Raw genomic sequence first — 25773 nt, 5'->3', positions numbered from 1 at the left:
CTGTACTTCAATTTGTAGCTAGGTTCACAAGTGTAAGATTACCAAAAATGCCGTTCCAACCCGTGTGTTCATCTTTTGGATATATTTCATTTGACCAGCAAAGAATTTTGCGCTGCGTGTTTTAAAATCATTATGTAAGTTGCGATTTAAGATTTTCAGCAGATGGAATTCCGCAATGTCATTAAGGGGCTTCGAATTGGTGCTCCCCCCGGACAAGGCTTTAACAAGTAGAACAAAAACGTAGAGGAATTTGAAGTTCCCACATCATTATGTCTTCAACATGCCAGGACAGCCTCAGCCGTTTGAACTGAGCGAGCTCCCACTGCCCTGTGTAATTTAACCATCAACCGCAGACATTGTTTGATTTCAGTTCTGCCTAATGCTTTTTCCCTGCTCCCCAGTCCCAACCCCTAGTCCGTTTAAAAAAAAATAATTCTCTGTCCGGACTGGTGCACACAGAGGCCAAGATTCGGGGATACTATAGAGTAATGTGAACAACAGCAAACACACGCAGAAATACAGTCCACAGAAAACACACGGCTCAGACCAATAACTGGAGTAAAGCAGGGCGCTCTCCAGCTATTCAGCAGGGTTAATTTGGGTTTTAAAGCATGGGAAGTGCACAATGCCAAGCAGGATGTGGCTGTTAAATTACCCCCCGGGTGAGTGCCGGAAAGTAACTGTAAGAGGGGTTTTAAGAAGTTTAAGAACTTTCTAAGCAGCCAGCTACAGTACGTCTCTTCTCACGTGACGCGGTATAATTACTCCCCAATGTGCCGGGGGGATGGAGGGGCTTTTTGAGGCGCAGTCAGGCTGAGGCTAGACGAGCGCGACTTGCACAACACGTACGAGGCAGAAGTCTCCCTTTACCCGTTCACAGGTAATTGCGATTTCAGCATTTAGAGCCCAGTGTTTGCTTTGTTTTAAAGTAATAGTATTTTAATAGGAATATTTAATAGACGTTATTGGTATCAAAATAATAAAAATAAATCCAAATTAGATTCCCTTGTGCCGGATGCAGGTGCTTGCTGTTTGTTTGGTCCTTTGGGAGATTCCTATTTCACTGTTAAGTTGCTTTTCGTCATTACCTTAGTCTCGAAGTTTTCAAAAGAGTCAGTTTGCTGGGGTCACCGGTGGAGACTCGGGGTAACGCGCACAAAGAACGACTGGAGGCTGGAAAGATGAATGTCCCAGCCAGACAGAAGTTTTAATGTTTCTCTTCATCTACACTTTCTTCTTGTCTTTCTTCCCTTTTTCTTCAGTGCCTCTTAAACCAAAGTAACGCAGCATCAAAGAGGCGATTTTGCAGGTTCATATGCATGGTAGAGCTGTATCGTGTATATTATTGTGCGTGTGATTCGGAGAAGTATTACTAGTTGCACTGTCCGAACCTTTTTCCTTTCTGTCCTTCTTTACTTCTGTACGGACTATTCCTGAGTTAATGACTCAGTCCGACTCAATGCAGTGCAGCTGGCTCTGTGAGGACATGTTAGGGCGCAGAGCTCTGCAGCTCGTCGGGCGATGTGAAGAACACAGTCCTTACATGACAGTGATATATAAAGTCCTTGCACTGGTGTTTATGGTTTCAGTTGTATTCCTATGTCTCTGCATTAACAATGAAGTCATTGATTATACATTCCATACATTGATTAATATGTATGGAAAAGAAGCTTTCCGTAGTCAGTACCATTGCAAACCCTTTGCACTCTCAGTTTGGAGTAGGACATAGTAAATATAGTGTACATTATGAGACTAAAACATATATATCATTGGCATACCCTAGAAAAATATTAATGATTAATGTATGTTTCAGTGGAGTGACCCATTCTGCTCAAAGTAGTGTGAATTACCAGTTCATGGTGTATCTAATAAAATACCAGTTCATGGTGTGTCTGATGATGACTGAGGACTAAGTAGGAGCAGATCAGACCTTTTCCTAAACGTGCTGTTCTGTGTAAAATTAGTCTGATATGAGTGACCTCACATATGACATGGCTGTTGGTGCATGTGTCTCCAGTGCATCGCTGAAGGAGGCAGTGGACAGTTCAGACAGCCCTAAAGGTTTACAGGACACCATCATGGAGCTCAGTTAAACCTACTGACCCTCCACCCATATCTCATGTGAAGCTATTTCAGCTGCTGCTGCGAGAGTGGTCCTGTATCTCAGAGGCATAGCCAGGAATTGATTTTTGGGTGCGCCTGTGCAAAAGTGGGTGGTCCGGGCTCTAACTGACCGTCCTGCCAGCATAGGGGCACCCCTCCAACAATTTACAATCCCAATCCTCATGCGGTATAATCAAAGAGTAGAATTAGTGGAAGCTTATATAAACTGTACATGCTGTCTCTCACACACACACAGGTTAAGCAACAATTACCTAGGCTGCCGAACGCTACTGTGCCACGGCAGACACACACACACACAAAACAGTCAGTCCTTACCTTTGTTGGGAGGTTTTGCCCTTCTAGACCAGACGCGGGCAACGGGGTTTGGAATTGAATATGGCAATAATCTCATTACTGTCTAGAGAGTCAGCAAGTTCCCATTCAAATGTAGACAAGTTGTTCAGACGATCTAATGACTTTGAGGATCGCAAACGCGTCTTGATCCGATTGACCAAAAACCATGCATTGCCTCACTGCAATTTTCTTATTGGTCACAAAAGATACAGCGAGCCAAAACAAATTAAAATCAAATCACGTAACATAAAAAAGCAAATCATTTAACGCAAACAAGAAATCACGCAAAAAGAATCTTAAATTACTTTGAACTGATTGAACTGATTGGGTAGGCCTAGGATCAATCAGGGTGGGCCTGGATGACTACGCCCCTGCTACTGTATATCTCCAAAGACACTTTGTAAACATCTAGTGGAATTATTGCTGTGATTGCTGCTATGTCTTATTTACTTTTTAGGAGGCTGCTATTTCTTTTGCTGTACAGGAATAGTGGTCTGGTGTGTTACTCTGTTGCTATGTTTAAGATATCTCTGACCATCTATACAAGATCATTTGTTCTTGTGCTTTTCCTGTCCAGTTGTCCTTGTGTCTGCATGCCAGTGGGCTGGAGATGACACTCTTCTGGGGAGCACCACTGGTGCTGCTGGTCCTGTTGTCCTGCACAGAGCCTCTGGAAACCCCCCCTGCCAGCTCAAATGAGGTCCTGAAGTCCAGTGAGCTGGAGCCCAGCAAGTCCCAGGTCAGTGTGTGAGCTAAATTAGAAAATGCATCCCACAGTTTCCAGCAGTTTTAGCACAGCCAAGTTTCTGGCACAAACTCTGGACAGTGAGTAAACAGAATAGTGATAATGATCAGCAGATAAAAGGAGGACAAAAATGTGTGCAATAAATCTAATTGTTATGTGTACTTTAGTACACTAACGCAAAACTGCAATATGTTACAAATATAGGAATGCACATTAAAAGTGAGGTAAATAAGACTTAAAAAGAAAACCCATGATAAAAGGGCACAATTGCTGGTGAAATAGAATTATCACAGAATGCTTCAATAATGCAACATTGCCCTCTGTAAGAGCAGCTGTTTCTTTGTCAGAACGTCAGCGTCGTGATGGAGAATGCTATTGAAAAGCTGGGTGACTCCGAGCAGGCTGCAACAGCAGGTCAGTGAGGATCTACAGAGGAGATACAGTATAAGGGTGTATAACACAGAAATATAAAGGATCTTGTGCAGTACACATCAACCACTGCCTAGTATTTGAGGTTGCTATGATCCTCAATGACTAGACAGACCATAAATGACTTTGATAAAATAAGCATCATACTTTTTTTCAAATTATTGTTGCTAGAAAATTAGTAATATTAATATTAGGGAACTATAAATAGCTTATAGTTGCTAGACAACAATGGACCAAATGTGTGATTGAGGAATTTCATTAATAGACATAAGAACATGAGAAGGATTAAAAAGAAAAGGTAGCCATTCAGCCCATCTTGTGTGGTTAGTAGTTAGTTGCTGATTCATCTGAGGATCTCATCTGGGTGTTTCTTGAAAGATGTCAGGGTATTGGCTTCAACAACTTGGCTGGTAGCTTGTTCCATATACCTACAACCCTTCGTGTGAAGAGTCATCACTTCTTCCTATTCCTCCTGTGTTGGAATTTAATTTGCTTTTGGTCAAAAGGAATGAGTCCTGCTACCCCCCTAGCCTTGCATGACACTCTCCTCAGTTGCCCTTCCTTCTCTTTCTCCCTTTCCCCTTTCTGTCTACAGAGCCTCTCCCGGCCCCGAGCTGTCCTGGGAATCAGGTACTTCTGGAGGAGGGCAAGGGATGCAGTTGTCCTGGAGGCTTAGTCAAGCAGGGAGAGAACTGCACATGCGATCCTGGTTTTGCCCTGCAGGGGGAAGCACTGTGTCAGGGTGAGTCACATGCAAGTCACTCTAAATCAATCTGTATTAGGGATGGGCAATGCTGGTCCTGGAAGGCTGATGTGCCTGGGTAGAATTTCATTCCACCTCAAGTCTTAATGACTTAAATCACGTTATTAATGACTAACTTGGCTCAGAATTTGCATCTTTCCAGATGCTAATACTTTACGATTGCAAATCCGGCCATATCACCCTGCAACTCATAACTGGCAACCCACTGAAGCTAAGCAGGTGTGAGCCTGGTCAGTACCTGGATGGGAGACCTCCTGGGGAAAAACTAAGGTTGCTGCTAGAAGAGGTGTTAGTGGGGCCAGCAGGGGGCGCTCACCCTGTGGTCCAGGTGGGTCCTAATGCCCCAGTATAATGATGGGGACACTGTACCGTAAACTTCCCATTGGCCCTTACCAATCATGGCCTCCTAATAATCCCCATCAATAAACTGGCTTCATCACTCTGCTCTCCTCCCCACTGATAGCTGATGTGTGGTGAGCGTTCTGGTGCACTATGGCTGCCGTCGCATCATCCAGGTGGATGCTGCACATTGGTGGTGGTGGAGGGGAGTCCCCATTACCTGTAAAGCACTTTGAGTGGAGTGTCCAGAAAAGTGCTATATAAGTGTAAGCAATTATTATTATTATCTTTATTTTACACAGCACATTGGCTTGTGAGTATCATCGGAAACATTAATTCACCATCTTTCTAGACAAGCTCCATGGATCAATGACCCGCTTGCTACTGTACCAGAAAGACAATATGGATTGAATGACCTCTTCATTCAGTAACAAAACTAGACAGAGAGCTTAAAATGTTTGCGTATTTTGTTGTAGAGTATGCTGTGTATATAAGGATTGTCTTAACTAAAAGGATTGTGTGAGTATGGAATAAGCTACACAACTATGTTATTGAAGGCAATGCCCTAGCTTCTTTTAAGAAAATGCTGGGTGAGTTAACTCAGATTAATTAACTACCAAATAGACTAGATGGTCTGAAATCCTCTAAAATATACAATTTCGTATGTTCTTGTGTAATTGTTTGGCTTATTTAGACAGAGGAATGTTACCAGTTCATGCGACAATACCAGTCCGAAGCATTGCTGAAATAATTACTGGGAACAGTTTAATTGAGAATGTGTACATAATTATTCAGAATGGTAAGTGGTAATTATAGGCTTTTACAGAACAATTTTACAGCTCTTAATTATCTAGTGTGCAGAGTGGAAGCAGGGGAATATAAAGAGAGTTTCTCACATTATGGCAGTGTGTTATATACAATTCTGTAAAAATGTGTCTGCTGCCTTTCAGATTTTCAGAATTTCTGCATATTTTCTTTTTGTTTAATTTATTTCACAAACAAGTTATCCTGTTCAATCAATACATTTAAAGGGACACATAGGGCCAGTTGTGTGAATACTTTATGAAACAAAGAGATGTGAGAGACAGATCCTCAATTACAAGAAGCGTTTGACTGCAGTTTCTGCAGCTTAAAGTGGTACAAGGGTCCATTTACTTTTCACACAGGGACACTGGATGGTGGTCGACTTTGTTTTTGAAATACATAAGACAAGCACCAAACGCTTGTGTTATATAGTCACTCAGGCTCCCTTTATATCTATCACTGAGAGTCACGTAAAGCTCTGATAACATTCAGTGGTGAAAATGACATGCAAAAAGTCATACAGTTAAGCTTGAACGTTTGTGAACCCATTGCATAATTTGAGATTTTTTGTTTTTGTAACCACAAAAGGCATATTTAATCAGAATTTGTCACTTCCTAATTGAAATAAAGTAGAATTATTCACCAATTTTAGTGTTTTAAAAGAAAATGTCCATGCAATAAAATAATACACACAGTACACAGAAATTGTGCAGGTGCAAAAATAAGTGAACTCTTAGTTCTATGACTTACAGTACATCAAGGTAAAGCAGGATCAGGTGGGTCAATGACAGAGTGTTAACCAATTAACCGAGATAACCAATGAAATTGAAGATCTGAAATGTTGTGTTAGGGAGAAGCAAACATAAATAATTGCAAGAAAGCAGTTCAGTTACTCTTCCTATGGGTCTAGCATCATGCCTCGAACTAAGGAAACATCAGCAGAACTGAGGAACAAAGAAGTGGATGCTCATCAATCTGGACAAGGTTATAAAGCCATTTCAAAAAGATTTGGATTCCATAAATCAACTGCTAGGCAAATAGTATACAAGTAGAGGGCATTTAAAACAATGGCAACCCTGCCAAGAAGTGGACGTCCTTCTTAAACTTCACCCAGGGCCACAAGGAGAATAATAAAGAGATAAAAGGTAATCCTAAAATAACATCCAGAGATCTTCAAGCCTCCTTAGCTGCCTCTGGAGTAGTGGTGCAAATATCAACAATGAGAAGAACCCTGAACAGAAATGCCATCTATGGAAGGGTCACCAGGAGGAAGCCTCTTCTGTCAAAAAAGATCATAGCTGCCCATCTGAAGTTTGCCAGAGATCACCTGGACAAGCCTGAAGAGTTTTGGAAGTCTGTTCTCTGGACAGATGAGTCTAAAATTGAACTATTTGGGCACAACAAGAGGGCCCATGTTTTGCGAAGAGCCAACACAGCCTACCACCAACAAAACCTTATCCCTACTGTCAAGCATGGTGGTGGGAGTGTCCTTGTATGGGGCTGGTTTTCTGACTCTTGCCTGGGCAACGTGACATCATTGAGGGAATCATGAATTCTGAGAAATATCAAGGAATTCTTGAGAAGAATGTTAGGCCATCAGTTCAAAAACTGAAGCTGGGCACAAAGTGGATGTTTCAACAAGACAACGATCCAAAACATTCACTTAAGTCCACTAAAGAATGGCTTAGGAAGAAGAGGTTCCATGTCCTGGAATGGCCAACCCAAAGCCCTTACCTGAATCCTACTGAATTGCTGTGGCAGAACCTGAAGAGTGCTGTGCATGCAAGATATCCTTCAAACCTCACAGAGTTGGTGCAGTTTTGTAAAGAGGAGTGGGGAAACATCCCTGCAGCAAGATGTCAGAGACTGATAATTGATTATAGGAGGTGCTAATTCCTGGTAAAGGAGGTGCCACAGGTTATTGACTGTTCATTTACTTTTGCACACAAGAATATCTTGTGATTTGTTAATTATCACAGTATAATAATCTATGAGTTGTTATTTAGGATATTAATTCTATATATTCATTAAGAGTCCAGGTTCATATAATATCCCTGTAATATCTAAAATAATGACCACCTTTCAAACTTTCAAGCATGACTGTAAGTTCTGAAAGGAGGGGAATACTGTTTCACAGAACTGCAGTCCATCGCTGTTCCAAGACACTCTTCATGTTGCTCTTTCTCTTGGTCACCTCCTAGATGTCAATGAGTGTGCAGTGGACAGGACAGACCCCTGTGGACGCCATGCTAACTGTACCAACACCCCAGGCTCCTTCCTGTGCCAGTGCCACAGGGGGTATCTATGGGGGCCAGAGGGCTGTGAAGGTGAGTAGAAAAGGGTGACAAGCAAAATGACCTAAAGAACACAGGGGCATGTCTGCAGTGTTTTTATTAATTTATTCTTTGTTTAACCAGGAAAATCTGCCAAGATTAATTAAGGGAGACCTATAGATTGGCACTAGGGAAGTAAAGAGTAATGAACTGAGACACAGTTTTATTAATATGTGTGTTTTATCTTTTTGCACGTGTTGCCCCCTTGTGTGTTTGTTCCTCGCAGACGTGGACGAGTGTCAGCTAGCCCAGGTGACAGGGCTGCAGGCATGCTTTGAGGGGTCACAGTGCCAGAACTCTCCTGGCTCCTTCTCCTGCTCCTGCCCTAAAGGCTTTGTTCTGGCTCTGGATGGCAAGAGCTGTGTGGGTGAGTCTGACCTGGGTGAGGTGCTGCAGCTGCACACCAGTGTGAGTCTCATAACGGGACAGGGGCTTATAGTAACATACAAGAATGAAATGGACAGTGAATTTAAATAATAAGCCAATTATACAGGCCTCAAATTTCTTTCAATTCACACCATAACTTAAAATAAGTTACAGTATAAAGAAATCATTTGTGCACATTCAATAGAATTACACTTTATTACCGTGATACCCTTCTTTAATCAAAACTGGTGTTCCAAGAAGCCCAGAGTAGCAGCTAAGGATCAGCAGACCTCTCCTACTGTGGCTAATGTCAGGGTTCTTGCCTCAACCATCAGAAGAGGACTGAATTGATATGGTTTTCATGGAAGGGTTGCAAGGAAGAGATCATTCCTCCCTTAAAAGAACATTGCCACTCTTCTTAAGCTTGTGAAAGGCCACCTAGATAATCCACAAGTCTGCTGAAAGAATATTCTCTGGACAGACAAATCAAAAGTTTAACGTTTTGGCTGCAATGACTGAACTTCATTCCAACCATCAGGCATGGTGGTGGGAGTATCATGATTTGTGGCTGATTTGCTGCTGCAGCAACTGGACAGCCTAATCTCATTGCCATCATTGACATACAGTACAAGCAGATCTACAACAGAATGGCCAAAGAAGACTAATCTTTGCATTTTTTCCCACTTTGCATGTGGCATTCTTTGCCATATCAGAATTCTTACCTAAATTTTATGGCATGGTCTGAATTGTCTTCATGTTCATGCAAGGAAACCCTTAAATATCACTGACTTAAAGCAGTTCTGTAAGGAAGAAGTGGGCCATAATTCCTAAAAGCTGATCTGAGAAACAGTTACAGGACACGTTTAAGTCATTATTGTTCCAGCAGGTACCACCAGACACTGAAACTGTGGATTCACCTACTGATTCATACAAAAATATTTACTGTTGGATCAATTTATTAATTAAATAATCCAAACATATTTTATGTCTTTGTGGCAAGAACTTTCATGAATATGTAAATATGTTTTAGGTGTAAAGTTTATGAGTCTGGGGTGTTCACAAATATTTTCTCAGCACCGTGGAGTGATTTGTATTAGAAACCTTTTGTTGTTATATTGTCTGTTTTCCTTTGCTTTGAGAACTGCATTCAAAGTACACATCCATTTATCTCCCTACTTCCCCCACAAGTACAGCTTTGTGTCTCATCAGGCAGTGTTTTTGAATGACTCAGTTGTGAATGTGACAGATTGTTCTTTATATTCTCACCAAGAGATTGCTCTCCTTCTCCCACTTTTTCTATCAGTGTTAATGAGATGAATAGCTTACTGTAGCTTCATAGCTCCTAGAGCCTATCATTTACTGAATGCAATAAAATGACTGACTCCAGTCTTTATATAAAAGACCACACATGGAAGAAGGACATATTATTACACTAATCATGGCTCTTATTAACTGAAAAAAGTTGCTTTTAATGTTCAAAGTAGTAAAGCCTCTGAATCTCATACAGTGAGATTCTGCAACATCTAGTTTGGCACTCACAGAGCCTGTAAAGAGAATCCCCTCTGGTTATCATGGCTTCTCTGGCTTCATGTTGTATCCATGCATACATCCAGCCTGCATTCTGAAAATTGATCTAAGCTTTTTCAAATCTGATGCTAATGTTTTGACATATGGCATCTTCTATATTTGACCCAGTCCCTTTCCTAGTTAAAAACATTACAATCTGCTAATAATTTAAAATCTGTTGATAACTTTTGCCAGTTGTTGAATGAAGCATCTGGCAACATTCTTTCAGAATGCAGGTGAACAGATTGTAGAAAGGAAACTCCAACATTTCATATATATACGGTGAATTTTGATGCTACTGTACCCAGAGGAGAATTAAGGTCTTGCTAAGCTGAGATACAATAAAAGTACAATGACTGCCATTCACCCATTAAAGGGTCATAAAATAAACAACTAAACTGTCGAAAACAAATGTTTTTTGAAGGATCTGAGCATCTTAAGTAATGTTAAGGTTTTCACTCTATAACAAGAAGCCTTCTGTCCTCAGCTTTGTTCTTGTCTTCAGTAGTTTTCTGGGAGGGTAGCCCATCACCTAGAGAACTGCAGGGTCTTCTTGTCATTCCATTTTAGTTACATTGTCATTGTCCATGTCAAACAGCCAGCAGCCTTATCAGTCTGCAACTCACAACTGGCAACCCACTGAAGCTACAGTAAGCAGGTGTGAGCCTGGTCAGTACCTGGATTGGAGACCTCCTGGGAAAAACAAAGGTTGCTACTGGAAGAGGTGTTAGTGGGGCCAGCAGGGGTGCTCACCCTGCGATCCACGTGGGTCCTAATGCCCCAGTATAGTGATGGGGAAACTATACTGTAAACAGGCGCCGTCCTTCAGATGAGATGTAAAACCGTGGTCCTGACTCTCTGTGGTCATTAAAAATCCCAGGGCATTTCTCAAATAGAGTAGGGGTGTAACCCCGGCATCCTGGCCAAATTTCCTATTGTCGCTTACCAATCATGGCCTCCTAATAATCCCCATCTATGAATTGGCTTCATTACTCTGCTCTCCTCCCCACTGATAGCTGATGTGTGGTGAGCGTTCTGGCGCACTATGGCTGCCGTCGCATCATCCAGGTGGATGCTGCATATTGGTGGTGGTGGAGGGGAGTCCCCATTACCTGTAAAGTGCTTTCAGTGGAGTGTACAGGAAAGCACTATAAGTTTAAGCAATTTTTAGTATTAAACAATGATTAAAAAATCATCAGCTCAGTTGCCCCTTGGGGTTTAAAAAGTGTATTGTATTGTATCAAACTACAGCCCTCCTGTATCGCGCGGTGATGCACCACTTGTTTTCTTCAGCCCTCTCTCAGACTAAGTCTATAGGATCTATACGTATTGTGCTCATGCTGCCTGTCCTTGTCAGATGTGGACGAGTGCAGTTTTGAAGAGCAGTGCCGCAAGGAACTGGGCAACATGTGTGTTAACACCCCAGGGAGCTACACCTGCCAGTGCCAGCAGGGCTTCAGGGCTGAGAAGCCAGCCTGCGTGGGTGAGACTGTTGTTCTGTCTTTCTACATTACAGCGTATGTCTCACTCTCCAATTATGGTGTGTTTCTGTTCGTCTGTCCGTGGTCTGTTTGGTACTGGAGTGCCAGTCACTATTGTAATGCCTGTCTGTCCCTCTGTCTCTACTTTTCACTCTTATTCATTCGTCTCTCGGCTTCTCATTGGCCCTGTTGCTCAAGTCTCCCTTTTGTTCTTGTCTTCTCTGGCTCAGGGTGCATGTTTGTCTGTTCATCAAGGTCTCCATATCAGTCTCCCTGTCTTTCTTGATGAATTTGTCTTTTGTCCTGTTCGTCTCTCTGTATTTGAGCTGGACTTACCTTGTAATTGTCCTGTTCTTGTGGCTCTCTGTCATCTCCATTGGCCCATGAAAACATAGGCCCAATACTGGATGGCAGACTTGTGTAGGCCAGAGACTTCTTGCCTCTATCCATAAGAAAACCATCAGCATTAGAACATGAGAAAGGTTACAAATAAGAGGAGACCATTCAGCCACTCTAGTCCATTTGTAATTGGCTGATCCAAGATCATCATTCAGAACATTTCTTGAAAGAAGCCAGGATATTGGCTTCTACAACATGACTGGGTAGCTTGTCCCAGACTCAATCTTTTGGGATGCATCATCAAGTACTCAGCTCATAATGTGCAACTGGCATACAGTTGGCAGTTTTGATTTAATAAAAGTAGTTTTCAGCATGATCAATCTAGTGTGTCTGTAAATCCGACTGTTAAAATGTCTACTAACCATCTTGTGCTTTCAGCCAGTTCTTACAGAGACTGCAGTGGCTTTGTGAGGTTTTGACATTCGTTTAAGCTTCATCCTTATGAGAATGTTGTCCTGCTGGCTATGTTCTGTGCTCGGAATTGTATGTTTGAGTTATCCCACTCAGTCCTTCATGCATTGCTTGTAAAGGAAAAAGGCTACACAACAATTGCAGATAAACTTAAAGAAATACTGTCTGGCTTCTCTGCACTGTTTGTGCAAATGCATGCATCTCCTAAAACTTACATCGATGGAACTGCTGTGTCATGAAAGTCTGTTCCTGCCCCCAGCTCAGCTTTCAACCCAGCTCTGCCCTGACATGCTTGTGTCTGTATTTTCTTCTTTGCATGTGTGCCCTTGCTCTGGCTTGCCCCCTTGCCACCTGCCCCTGCCTGTGCCACTTTATAGGCCCAGTGTGCGCAGACTACACTGTGTGTCAAGGTATAGTATCTCACTCCGTTCCCTCCGACCCTTGCAAGGACTGTATGAGACCACTGCTGCACATCACACTGCTCTGGAGCCTTGCATAGTAGTGCATGTCGCTATGTAGTGCAAGCGCACGGCTGTTCGGGTTTATAATTTTTTATTACTAAAGACTTCAGACTTCAGAATCCAGTTCAGTCAGGTTCACATTATCCCAGTGATGTTATCGTGTAGAGTAATGTATAATCTTGATGTCTGATCATCTTAAATAACTTTTTTTTATCCAGTTTTAATTATTAACCTGTATCATTGCACACCATGAATACAGAAAATCACCATAGTTACACACTTACAATAACAATTCTAGTTTCTGTCTTTTATGGACGGGGAACCTTTCGCTCCCTCCTCTGGTGAGGCCTTCACACCAGCACTTCTTGCTGTAGTTCTAGAAAATATAGACGATTAAAGACCTAATGGGCTTTAAAAAAGAAAAATGAAATGAAGGTTATGGACCCATTTTATTTTCAGTCAGCAGACAGTAACAACTCCTCTGCCTCTCTCTCCCTGTCTTTTGTAGATGTGGACGAGTGCACAGAGACCCCCGATATCTGTGCTGGACAGGGGGTGTGTGAGAACACTCTGGGCAGCTACAGGTGTGTCTGCCAGCCTGGGTACAGAGGCAACGGCACACACTGCGAAGGTGAGCACGCAGACAGGGGGAGGGACTGGAGCACTGATACACACACACAAACCCAGGGAGCTAGGACAACGGGCACAACAGGAGCGACACTGAACAAGATTTGTCACAGGCAGGAGCAGAAGCCTTGAGAAGTTGCTACAGATGGCAAAAGACTCATCGATATTCTCTCAGGGAGACTGGGAACTTACTATAGCATTCCATGGAAAAAAGCAGCAAAGTGCTTGTGTGTTTGTGTCAGAGGTGACACGTGAGGACAAACTAATAATAATAATAATAATAATAATTGCTACACAATTACCTCTAAAGCGCTTTTCTGGACACTCCACTCAAAGCGCTTTAGAGGTAATGGGGACTAAACTCCACCACCACCAATGTGCAGCATGCCAGAATCGTCACCACACATCAGCTACTAGTGGGGAAGAGAGCAGAGTAATGAAGCCAATTCATAGATGGGTATTATTAGGAGGTCATGATTGGTAAGGGCCAATGGGAAATTTGGCCAGGACACCGGGGTAACACCCTTACTCTTTCCGAGAAACAGCCTGGGATTTTTAATGACCACAGAGAGCCAGGACCTCGATTTTACATCTCATCCAAAGGATGGCACCTGTTTACAGTATAGTGTCCCTGTCATCATACTGGGGCATTAGGACCCACATGGACCGCAGGGTGAGTGCCCCCTGCTGGCCCCACTAACACCTCTTCCAGCAGCAACCTTAGTTTTTCCCAGGAGGTCTCCCATCCAGGTATTAACCAGGCTCACACCTGCTTAGCTTCAGTGGGTTGCCAGTTGTGAGTTGTGAGTTGCAGAGTGATATTGCTGCTGTTAATTCAAGAGGTTTTCCAGCTGGCACCCTCAATGCTACTGAAGTGATTGAAAATTAAGGGAAAAGCTGGAGGGCATGTCACCTTGTTATTGGTGTTATTTCCCAATGTTCTGAGCATTTCCTGATGTGCTCAGATAGGGAGAATAATTGAAAATCCCCATAAAGGGGCTTTTGCCTTCCCTCAACAGCTGCCAATGGTGGGTTTTGACCTTAACCCTTTTTTCTTCTCCTTTTTCTTCCTCGCTTTTCTTCCCTCCGGCCCAGATGAGAACGAGTGTGCCTCAGGCAGGCACGGCTGTGACGTCAACGCTCGCTGTGGGAACATCATCGGCTCCTACTTCTGTCAGTGTTACCAGGGCTTTGCTGGCGATGGGCACTCCTGCTTCGGTAATGAAGCCTGCCCAGCTCAGGAACTAGCCTGGCGGGGGGTCTCAGATGCAAACAGCAATACTCATGTCAAATAGTGAACAGCAAGGCTGTGTTCCATCAAGACAAGGGAAGTCAGGAGAGAGGCTGAGAGCAAAGCTTTCCTTCTCCAGACAAGAGTGCCTCTGAGGAACCAGGTCCCTTTAGAAAAGATACATTCAAATATTGGAAACATGTTTTAGATTGCAAACCAATTTTGTTTTATAAAAGGGCAATTGTGTCTCCAGTTTGAAGCACACTTCAAGAACTAAGAATGATTTTCTGGTACTGTATTTCTTAATGTCCCTCAGAGCACTCCTAATGAAAATGATAGAGCTTGGGCCTGCTGTATTCCAACATCACATTCCCCTCAGTGATGAAAGGGGGCAGTGTGGCACAACGACTATTCCAAGATGTGTTCCCAGGGACACTGTGAGAGACTCTGGGGAATGTGAACATACTCACTCAATAGCAGTTCAAAATGAGAACAGAGGTGCCTAATTCAAATTGATGATGTAAAACAATGAAGAAGCTGAGACATAAGTAAAGATATTGAATTATTTGTAAGAAAAGAATAAGACATATGAGAATCTGAGAATTATTTTGGTCAGTGATGATGAAGCTGTGGTTGGGGTTGCAGATGTGGACGAGTGTGCCCTGAACAATGGAGAGTGCCAGCAAAACTGCAGCAATGAGCCTGGCGCCTACCAGTGCCACTGCCAGCAGGGCTACCAGCTCTCCCAGGATGGCCACAACTGCACAGGTACATAGCCAAGTAGGGGCTCATCGCAGGCAGTCTCAGCCTGGAGGATTTGCACCTGTAACTCAACAATTCTCCTTACTTTTCCCTTTCACTTGTTTCCTGCCTGCCTCTCTGTGCACCCCTCTCCCTGTAGACGTGAATGAGTGTGTGTTGGTGAACGGAACATGCGATCAGATCTGCACCAACACGGAGGGCTCCTTCCTCTGCTCCTGCCGCCCAGGGTACCAGCTGCATGTGGACAACCGCCGCTGTGTGGGTGAGTCTGGTGGCTGAGAGGCTGTGTGAGGTGCAGGCAGATGTACAGTACAGTATGTGCACATGCATGTGTATGAATCCGCTTGTGCACTGTGTATCTCAGTGTGTTTGTTGCTGTGCACATACATGTATGTTGTCCCCAGATGTGGACGAGTGCAAACTGCAGAACGGAGGCTGTTCCCACAGCTGCTTCAACACCCTTGGGGGACACCAGTGCGAGTGTCCAAAACCCCTGCTCCTCAACATGGACAACAGGACCTGCGTTAGTGAGTACTAGATCCGTCGCTAGATCCCTGTTGGGGAAGGGGTGTCCCTCTGCTTTTCATTCTTGTGAATCCCTCTCTCTGTATCTGTGCTGATTGTTTTGTGTAGTTTGTGGAAACATGAAGCTTCTTCAAATTAAACTTCCAACTGTGACCATATCACTTAGTGCAGTGGTTCTCATTCCTGGTCCTGGAGGTCCCCTGTATGTGTTTGTTTTTGTTCTGACTGGGCCTTTACTCACCAGTGTAAATTACAGTCAGTAATTGATCTACTTGCTTGTTTTTTGGTACTCAGGCCTTCGTTTTTAAAGAATTCCCAGTACAGTGGTTCTGAAGCCGGCTCCTGGGATGTTTTTTAACACTTTTTATAAATTTGCTATCAGCTCTTCGAAAGCTGAATTAAATTTATGATTGGTATGAGTGCTATTTAACACTTTTCAGGACGGCCGTCTTTGAAGTGTGTCAGCTGAATTAGAAGAATTTTACATAAGCAGAATGACAAACATTGTCTGTGGGAAGCAGTGGAATTCCCACCTGTGTCTATTCCTCATCTATTAAGAGAAGTTTAGCCAGGAATAAAGGTGCAAGTTGAGGAGAGACTATGTGCTATGCTGTATGATGACATTGTTGAATAAAAAACAATAACTTTTGAAACCAGGGACTGAGCGCAAAAAAGTCTAAACCAGTAAGCTTATGATTTAGAGGCACCAGTAAGCACTGGTGATTCAAGGTCCAGTTGGAAAAAGAAAAAAAGCAGACACAGGGGGCCTTTAGCAAAAGGATTGAGAACCACTGACATAGTGCATAAGAAACTGCTTAGCTGTGATTGGGCAGGTGGCATTTTCTCAGTGAAAAACCTTCTTTGTGTTCTTAACCCATGTTCCCTGTCCTTCAGATGTCAGCTCATGTGCCCTGAGGAACGGCGGTTGTGCCCATGCCTGCACTGAGCTCAGCGAGGGCCAGCCACTCTGTAGCTGCAGGGCAGGATGGGAGCTGGGCGCTGATCGCCGAAGCTGTCAGGGTGAGAGAGGAGTCAATGCCACGACTAGAGAAAGGGAAGTGAAATTGGGGGAGGAGAAGGTATATGAAGAAGGGGATGAATGAAAGGGAGAAAAGAGAGAGGAAGAAAGGTGGAGGAGATGAAAAAGAGGATACGATACGCAATGGACAATTCCTTGTCCAGAGGGGGAACATACACTGGCTCTTGCTAGGCTTTGTCAAGCCAGCGTGCGCTCTCGCCCTGTACAGATGTGGATGAGTGTGCTGACTTCACTAACGGAGGCTGTGAGCAGCTGTGCCTGAACCACCCTGGGGGATTCAACTGCAGCTGCAGAAAGGGATACGAACCTCGTACCGATGACCCAGCCAAGTGCCAGCGTGAGTCAGGCTGTTCTGTGTGTGATTTGCTCTGTGTCGGTTTCTCTCAGAATCAAAATCAAAACTCATCACATTGGGACAGCAAGATTATATTAGCTTGGGTACAGCCTTTTTTTTTTAGAAGCAGTGACAGCACATAGGATATGAACAATGCAGAGAAGCTTAATCAGTCACTGATTGCCAATGAGAGCCATTCTAGAAATGGGAAGAGGAGGTTAATCAAAGTTGCTGATCATAATGACTTTAGCCCTAAGCATGCAGTTAGGCTGAGAAGCTTGAGAAAATGTCCCCAGCAATGAGGCTGGCTAAGGAACAGGTGAGTGGTAGTGGTGGGGGGGAATGGCATCATTAACGTTACAAGTTACTTGTGTAATGAGTTACTTTTTGAACTAAAAAAAAGTAGGGGGAAATTACTTTAAATAAGTAATGTATTACTTTACATACTTTAGTAACTATAATCACTTTACTTGGCTTACTGCAATTCCTGAATTTTTAAAAATACTTCTCACTAACCTCATGTGAAGTTTAAAGAGTAAGCCCTTACACAAAGTATCTTGGAACTTTGTTTTAAAAGTATCTGATTCTCAGTAAGGCTTGTCTCCCCCCACGTACGTTTCTCAAAATCTCTTCCTCTTCTTCATCCTCTCTGCTTCTCAGTCTTTCTCACAGCTAAAACAGCCCGATCTCTCTGTCTCTCCCCACAGCGGTGTGTGACCCCCCCTGCCAGAACTCAGGTGTGTGTGCTGCTCCCAACAGCTGTGACTGTCCTGCGGGCTACCCTGGTCCTGGCTGTTCAGGTACTTTGCTGTGCTTGTTATTGAGTGTCTTTTTGTGTGAACAGTGTAAAATGATTTTGATTAATGAGTCAGTTTCGGTGTCTTGGTTTTACTAGATGAGTTACCAGGGTGGCACAGTTGTGCGGTGGTGAGCATTACTGCTTCAAAGTGCTGGGGCCCTGGGTTCAATTCCTGGGGTGCTATCTGTGTGGAGTTTGCATGTTCTCCCTTTGTTTGCGTGGGTTTCCTCTGGGTGCTCCTGTTTCCTTCCATGGTTCAAAAACATACTAGTAGTAGCAGTTTTAAATATTGATTCCCAAGATAATGGGTGTGGAAAAAAACAGCATGCAAGAGCTTGTCGGGAATTCGAACCCCAAACCTCTTGCACCCACAGGGAGAATCGTACCCATAGACCAGCGAATCCCCTGTGAATCGCTCCTTGTTGCAATAGGTTCTGACTCCCCTGTATGGCCATGGTCTGAGTGTACTAGTGTCTGTGTTCGCCCTGTGAAGGACTGGAGTCCTGTTCAGGGTGTATCCTGCCTGGCGCCCGTAGCTTGCAACTCTGCAATGCGTAAAATCTGTTTTTTTGTGTTTTTAATGTGTGTCGGATGAGTGTTGTCTGTATGTGTTTGTGTGTGTTACATATATACATTATATGCATTCATTAGTCATCAGTTGTGTGTCTTATTATCATTTGTGTGTGTTTCAGCCATGTGCTCTCCTCCCTGCGCTAACGGAGGCTCATGTATGCGCTGGAACACCTGTCTGTGTCCCCCAGGGTGGACTGGTCCAGGCTGCCACACTGGTAATCCTTACTGCTCAGTTTCACTGGCTCTCACTTTCTCTCTGTCTCACCTCTCTTCTCCCACTTTTGCCTTACTCTCCCATTTTTTTCCTTTCCATCGCTTCTGGCCTTGTTGCCCTGTGATATCCATTGTCCTCCTGTCTCTCTGTCCCTTGGCTACCAGCATCTCCTCCTCTGTCAGCTCTACGTCAGACTCTTCACTCTGCTGTAATCTCTCTCATTCGATGATTTTCTCTTCCAGCCTCTCAGGTTGCCTTCCCTGTCTGTCTCCCTTACTGCTGCCCTTCCTCTCCCTTCAGCGGTGTGCGAGCTGCCCTGCGCCAACGGAGGGCGTTGTATTGCCCCAGACACATGCCAGTGCCCCTATGACTACACCGGCTCGCAGTGCCTGACTCGTGAGTACCTCCTGCAGTCACAGATGGGGAATGCATCACTGATGTCCACATGCAAGGTCAAAGTATTTCTGTATCAGTCTTTGGACAGAACTGCGTTATTCTCAGAGAGTAATAAATACAGGACCCTGAACAGTTCAAGTGCACAGCCTTGACTCAGAAATTCAACAGTGCTTGATGAAAAGAGTGGGAGAGGGACACAGAGATACTCTTTCAGGTGGATCAGTGTAGTGATCATGGTTAATCTCTCTCTCCTCTCTCCAGCCACCTGCACCCCGCCCTGTCTGAATGGAGGAAGGTGTGTCGATGTCAACAAATGCACCTGTGTCCGGGGCTGGCAGGGTGCCCGCTGTCAGATAGGTACCACTGTGACTAGTGTAGCCCCCCCTGCCATTGCTAGGATCTAATTCGATGCACACTCAGCACTGCACCAAAGACAGAGGGGGTTGACATCAGTCTTGTAACTGGCTCGGCACACTGAGTCCTATGATACTAACACAGTGCTGACTAAAGGGGTAGAGTGGGGTGATGGGAGACAATGAAAGCATCCCACTAGTAAAGCAGGAGTACATTTTCCTTTCTACTCATTGCAACTTAAAATTGTTTAATCAAATCTGTGATAGATTTTCAGGTCATTGTTTTTTTTCTGCTCACTCAAATAATGAGTGAATCATTACTTAAATCATATGATTGACAGGACACCTGTCTTTTGAAGGTTTTGAAGGTTTTTAAGGTAACCTGAAATGAAGTACAGCCATTGTATAACAACATATTTAAAATTTATACATTTAAACAACACATAAGTCTTTATCATATCTTAAATGTCTTTAGATGTTTTTAAATTTTCCTAATGGCAGTCAAACAATCTCAAACAAGGAACAAGTAATAGGTTTATTCCATGCTGAAAAAAAAGAAAGAAAACACAACGTTTCGGCCGTGGGCCCTTCTTCAGGTGTGAGCAAGTAAAGTGTTTAAAAATAAATAAAGTCCTCACACCTGAAGAAGGCCCCACGGACGAAACGTTGTGTTTTCTTTCTTCTTTTTTTCAGCATGGAATAAACCTATTACTTGTTCCTTTGCAGCCTACGCATGCTGACGCAGCTACCCACCTGAAACACTTGTGAAAGTCTGTCAAGGTTTGACTGTGTGTCTGTCTGCTTCTCAAAGAGCCCGTGCTGTGCCAGGTGGCCTGTAAGAACAATGGGGTGTGTGTGGGTCTTAACCGCTGTCGCTGTGCCAGTGGCTTCACGGGTGCCCTGTGTGAGACAGGTAAGTGGGTGACAGGCAAATCGCACAATAAGCCTGCTATCAGTTCACAGATTCCTTGGAGCGTCTAATGAAAAATAAACTGCAACCACTGACTCTGCAGGTACTCAGAATGAATAAGGAATTAATCTGAAGCAAGAATATTTTGTAGAATTCCTGTTGGTACACGTTTTAGCTACTGCCTGCATCACTCAACTGTCTCAGTTTAGTTAACTAAAGGTTTCTTACTTTTGAACCCTGCCTGTTACACAGATATTTTTCTTCTCAGGACACCTGTTGCTTTTTGACTGGTTGATTGCTGCATGCTCATCTCTCTGTCGGAGCCTTGCTCATCTGTCTGTGATAGTGCTGGAACACAATAGGGGGCTGTTCTGCCCCATCAGTCGTGTTCAGTACAGTTAATGTTTGTTCTTTTTAGCAAAAAAACAAACAGTACACCCCTGTTACACCCACTTCTCTAGCCAGTAATTGTCAGGACTGTACATTTCTTGCCAAAGCAATGGGGCTAAATAATATTGCTCTGCAGTCGCTATAGGAATGCAGACATTTTGCACAAGTTTAGTCACATATTCTAGTTGAAGTTTACAGATATTTAGTGAACCATTCTGTAAAAGTAGCAAAGGGCTCTTGGTTACTGTCAAACTATACTTTTAAACTCATACCCCTAGACACTATTTAGAACCTTATTCTTTTATGCAGAGTGATTGTAAGACACTCAAATGTTTATGATTATCTGGTGCTTTAAAAAAAAAATCATTAGGATTTAATCAAAATAAAACTGTGTCTAGCTGTTCTAGCTGTAACACAATCACACACTGAAAAGAACATAGTTAATAGTTCTCCTGTTGCCCTAATGGGACAAGAGGCTGATGAGCCTCCCCTCTAAGCTCTTAAGTTCAACAGATGTTCAGTCTCTCTGTCTGGCCAGTGGTACTCTGTCCTGAGAGCCTTAGCCAGCAAAGAAAGGGGTCATAGGCCCCAGTTTTGAAAATTGCTGAAATCATCCATGCTGGTAACTTAATAAATCACACAAAGCCATCTGCTTAGCACTCAGATGACCTCTTACATGATGTAAAAGTGTCAGCTGCTGGGACACATTCTATGATTAACCAGGGCTCCTGAAAAAGTCAATTTAAATTGTTAAAGACTTTTACAGGTGTCAAGACAGAGAAACATGTCCTTATTACGAATAACTCATTCATCTGCAGGGTAGCTTTAATTTGGGTGTTCAGTCCATTAAAGAGTTTATTGCACTGGGAGAGATGACAAGTGTTCTCAAAGAGTTTCATGAAGTCTTTATGTTCATCTTTGAAAATATGCAGCACTCTAATAAATGTTGTCTATCTCTAATACATGCTTTCAGGTGAAAGCCTGATCATCTCTCTTAATAGATTCATGGGATATAGTGTATTTCAGCTTACAAGCTTCATGCTCACAGTAATGGGAAAAATAAAAAATGAATTCACTGTAGTGTCTGGAGTGTTTTACACACTAAAACATGGAATAGAACCTCTAGATTTGCATATTCTGCTTTTTGTTGATTTTTGTACAGTAGATCTATCCATCCTCCATCAAAAAGCTTGCTTATTTCTTGAAAAGGTCATGCCATAGACATTTATTTCAGAATCCTAGAGTGCAAGGCTGCGACTTCCCACATGGACCCAGTCCTTTGCAGACTTTAACACTTTTTGATACCCGTGGTTAGAATCAAAGAGAATGAGTGTTCTGTACAGAATGTGATCTCATTGATAAATCCCTTTGTAGTCTGAGAGCGCTGCTTTGCAAGTTGTTTCTGCACTAATTAACCTGGGACACAGCAGGTGTTTGTGGACGTGTTGAACCTTTGCAGGCAGTACATTGACCCACTACTGTTATTTGCAGCTGTGACAACACCCTGTGTGCCACCCTGCCAGCATGGCGCCACCTGTGCCCCCTTCAACAAGTGCAGCTGTCCAGAGGGCACAACAGGCATGCGCTGTGAGAAGCTGTGAGTACCTCAACCAAACAGAGCCTTTCACTAACATTAGGAGACACGCGTCACAGCACTCAGATGTCTTCACCAGTAGTGTTGTGGGTGTTTGGAACAAACACAACCTGTGCTGTGTATCATGTATAGTGATTTATTTCTTATACCATAGAGCTACTGTTGACATGATATGCAAGAAGGCCTGAGTAGTCTTCCGTTAGTAATTCTAGGGAACTGCATAGGTTGAATTCTGGTATCCCTTATCGTCCATCTCTCTGTCATTTCCGCCTGTCCAGGATTTGTCCTATTGTGACCACAGTGGTGAGCACAGCACGGGCAGTGCGCAGGGGGGTGAGGGAGAGCTATGTGGATCGCTGTGGACCCCTGGGAGTCCAGCTGTGCACCAAGTACAGGTACACAAACATTGTCCTGGCAGATTTAAGACCATAGTTATCTGTCATGCTTAGATCTGTTCATGTTGTTCTTTTCTTATCTGGATTTTTTTTAACCTTGGTATTGTCATAATAGAAAGCTTTTCATGATCATGTTAAGCCCATGTTAATCAGTTAAATGTCATGAATCTTTAACTTGAGTAGCACGGTTTTGTTTGTGAAAATTCAGAATTGGTTGAGTGTTTACCATTGTCTTAGGTGACTTTAATCTTGACTTGCCCTTAAAACAGTGTAGGCAGCTGCCTGTGTGGAGACATTGTAGTGTTGTCAGTCTTCACAAGGTCTGCTGTGTGCTGACATCACAGTGTGTTGATTTTAAGTAAGTAAGCAATTTTGTAATTGTTCCACAACTAAACATTGTATATATTGTTGAAGGGGGTTGTGGGTAACAGTTTTCAAACCTTGACAGATGGTCTGTTACGGTCCTTTGAATGATAATTTTTGTAGACTTCAAATCACAGGAAGCACTTATAGACACTTTTTTTACTAGATACTGTTTTACCAGTAAAAGCTAATTGAGATAATGAGCTACTGTTTTCATTCCAGAATCAACCAGGCACGTGTGTACCTCCAAGCCTACAGGGTGGGTTATAAGATCCAGTGTCCAGAAAAGAAAAACAGCTGAGGAGTCTGCAGTCAACTTCCACATTCTCTTGGATTCCTCACTAACACATCATTCGGGATTCTCCTCATCCTCCCCTCACCTCAGTGTCTCCCAGCGTCTCCCTTCTCTCCAGGGGAGATTTCCCATCACCTCCTTCTTCACACCCTCCTTCCCCTCCTAGTTCCTCTCACACTCTCACCTGAAAGCTTCTAGGGGATCTGCCATCCCCTAGAGCTGAGGGACTGTTACATGCCTTTCTACTCCTTGGACAGTATTTGACCTCAGAAATGTGTCATTAAGGAAAGCCAGAAGCCAAGTCACAGACCAAGACACACATTCAGGTCTTTAAATACAATCATTTGGCTGCTGGAACCTGTCTGACCTGAACTAACACACTGTTCTGGAAAGGTCCCAGAGCACTGGATTCACCATCTCAGCTTGGCAAACCACTCTTAGCACTTTATGTTCAAAGACGCTCTCCAGTTCGTTTGAGGTTCCACTAAGCTTTGTATTTCTCTTCTCATGGAAGATCTAAATAGAGCTCTGCTGGAGTGGCCCCTGTTCTGTTAGCACAAGATTTTGAAGAAGCCTCAGTCCCTTTTCAGTCCAGCCACATCTGAATCCTTCAGTTTGTCATATGTAATTTGTGTCTGCTAAGGAAGAAGTCTAATAAGGCCACCCCTGTTCACAACTTAACTGTGGTTTTAAACCTTCCAAAGGCTCGATGTTCACATTGGTGTGATCATTCCTGCAGCACTGAGTTGCACTTGATTCCCCCCTGTCCCCACCTCCATAAAGCATAACCAGTCAAGTCCTGCTGGCCAAAACAGAACACTGAGTAATACTGAGCAACTTAAATTAGCTGTTCTCCTGCCACTTGAAGTGCTGGCAGTGAGGGTGGAAAAAACATGGAAATATACAGACTGATTTCTGTCCTTTTTTTCCGAGTCAATTTGTTGTGTAACGCCAACGATTGTTGTGATGTACTAGACAGTAATAGTTGCCGGGAATGTATTATTATTATCCATGTTCAACTATGTATACAATGATGTAAAGCAAAAGAGGTCTCATCTGTGTATAATAGCTGTATGAGGGGGTCTCGTTTGGCTAGGCTTCTCTACAGTACATCCCCTATTTCAAACACACATGATGCTCAAGTGCTAACACAAGTAAGGTTGTCATCTTATTACACCGGTAACTATGCTTGAACTAATACATGCAAATGCATTTGTCAGCAGATGCACAAATGGTAGCAGCACAATTCGAGCCCAGCCAGGAGCTCTTGGTTGAGATTACACCCACTAGGTTGGCACATAATTTTACAAACCAAAAAGATTTTCACTGAACATGCTTATTGATGTTTCCATATCTACAGTCTTAAGTCTTACATTATCTTAAAATAATGGCTATAAATTCATATTGGATTCACATGGAATTCAACAGGATCAAGCCCTGAATACCTCAGGATTCACTCTATGGTTTCTAAAGATATTCAGATATCAAATAAGTTATCATAATGTTGGACAATGTGTTTATAAGCATAATGAGTTAAATTCCCATGCTTTCAAAGAGTAACAACCTTACTATAGTTGGTTTTCTGCTTTAACAGAGTCACAGGGCTTGTGTAGACCAAAGAAGACTTTGGAATATCCCATGATTGAAGAAACTGGTTAAAATATTTTCATAGGTTGAAATAAAGATCTTAAGTTGTGGAATAACCTGCCAAGTAAGACTATGGAGGGTAATTGGTGGTGACTTGTTTATAAGTAATGAAGTTCCTGGGCTACCAAGCCAGCTGAACAACTATGTGCTCTTCACCTTGGCAGTATTAAATCCTGTTTTCTTTTGTTCAATTTAATTACTGAAAGAAATAATAAATCTTTTGGTGATTTTTGTTGGTGACAGTCTTTTCCTGGCATTCCCACCAATATCCTCTGTTTCTTCTCCTGCCACGTCCAGCTAGATAGAGCCCTTTCTTCACATTACAGGTGTGATGTTTTAAAAATTGAAGTCATGTTGTGCTCTTTGACCACCAGTAGTCTGTGCCTGCTGCAGCTCCAGATGCATCCTCAACCATTGTAGTGCCTTTGACAGAGTCAGCCACCCACTCCATCTGACAGTAGGATAAGGGTGATTGGGTGTCATTGACCACTCTCCTCTGTAAAACAATACATCTTTGAGATTATGTTTATTTTGCTTGGTCTGCTGCTAAAACATAATAGCAAACTTGTCAAACGTGGAAAACAGGAGAAGAACTTTGTACTGGGCCTCCTTTTAAAGAGGCGGGAGGATAGAATGGACAGCAAAGATACTGTGCTACAAGACTTTAATCAGCATAAAAAAAGCCCCAAAATCTTTTAGGTTTTTAGGTTTAACCTACCAAAGCCTTACTCTATACCAGCACCACTTATTGCAGTTTTCCTTTATAAACCTA

General features: G+C 43.1%; 1 protein-coding gene across 2 annotated transcripts; it reads left to right on the top strand.

The window, feature by feature from the left end:
* The first annotated feature begins 749 nt into the window (after nucleotides 1–749).
* LOC107078210 (fibrillin-2) lies at nucleotides 750–25233 on the top strand. 2 transcript variants are annotated; one of them, XM_015354094.2, is made up of 23 exons: nucleotides 750–880; nucleotides 3035–3196; nucleotides 3550–3616; nucleotides 4227–4373; nucleotides 7739–7864; nucleotides 8097–8237; nucleotides 11160–11285; nucleotides 12471–12503; nucleotides 13063–13185; nucleotides 14277–14399; nucleotides 15058–15180; nucleotides 15314–15436; nucleotides 15579–15701; nucleotides 16594–16719; nucleotides 16947–17075; nucleotides 17780–17872; nucleotides 18564–18659; nucleotides 18959–19054; nucleotides 19316–19411; nucleotides 20219–20320; nucleotides 22199–22304; nucleotides 22580–22696; nucleotides 23282–25233. In XM_015354094.2, exons 2-23 carry the CDS (start codon nucleotides 3068–3070, stop codon nucleotides 23358–23360), a joined length of 2424 nt encoding a protein of 807 aa, XP_015209580.2. In that variant the 5' UTR covers nucleotides 750–880; nucleotides 3035–3067; the 3' UTR covers nucleotides 23361–25233. The 2 variants fall into 2 exon arrangements, with proteins under 2 accessions (XP_015209580.2, XP_015209581.2); XM_015354095.2 differs by lacking the exon at nucleotides 12471–12503 and having other exon boundaries at nucleotides 751–880.
* The last annotated feature ends 540 nt before the right edge of the window (nucleotides 25234–25773 follow it).

This window comes from Lepisosteus oculatus, chromosome 6 (genome assembly GCF_040954835.1).
Source record: "Lepisosteus oculatus isolate fLepOcu1 chromosome 6, fLepOcu1.hap2, whole genome shotgun sequence".
Taxonomy (NCBI): Eukaryota; Metazoa; Chordata; class Actinopteri; order Semionotiformes; family Lepisosteidae; genus Lepisosteus; species Lepisosteus oculatus.
This window is presented reverse-complemented; position numbering and strand designations above follow the sequence as displayed.

What these genes read in the sequence shown, in the direction of transcription:
- LOC107078210 (XM_015354094.2), top strand. Translation starts at nt 3,068, where the DNA reads ATGACACTCTTCTGGGGAGCACCACTGGTGCTGCTGGTCCTGTTGTCC. An exon ending in TGAGAAGCCAGCCTGCGTGG is followed by an intron (nt 11,286 to 12,470) that starts GTGAGACTGTTG and finishes GCCACTTTATAG; the next exon opens with GCCCAGTGTGCGCAGACTAC. An exon ending in GGACAACAGGACCTGCGTTA is followed by an intron (nt 15,702 to 16,593) that starts GTGAGTACTAGA and finishes CCTGTCCTTCAG; the next exon opens with ATGTCAGCTCATGTGCCCTG.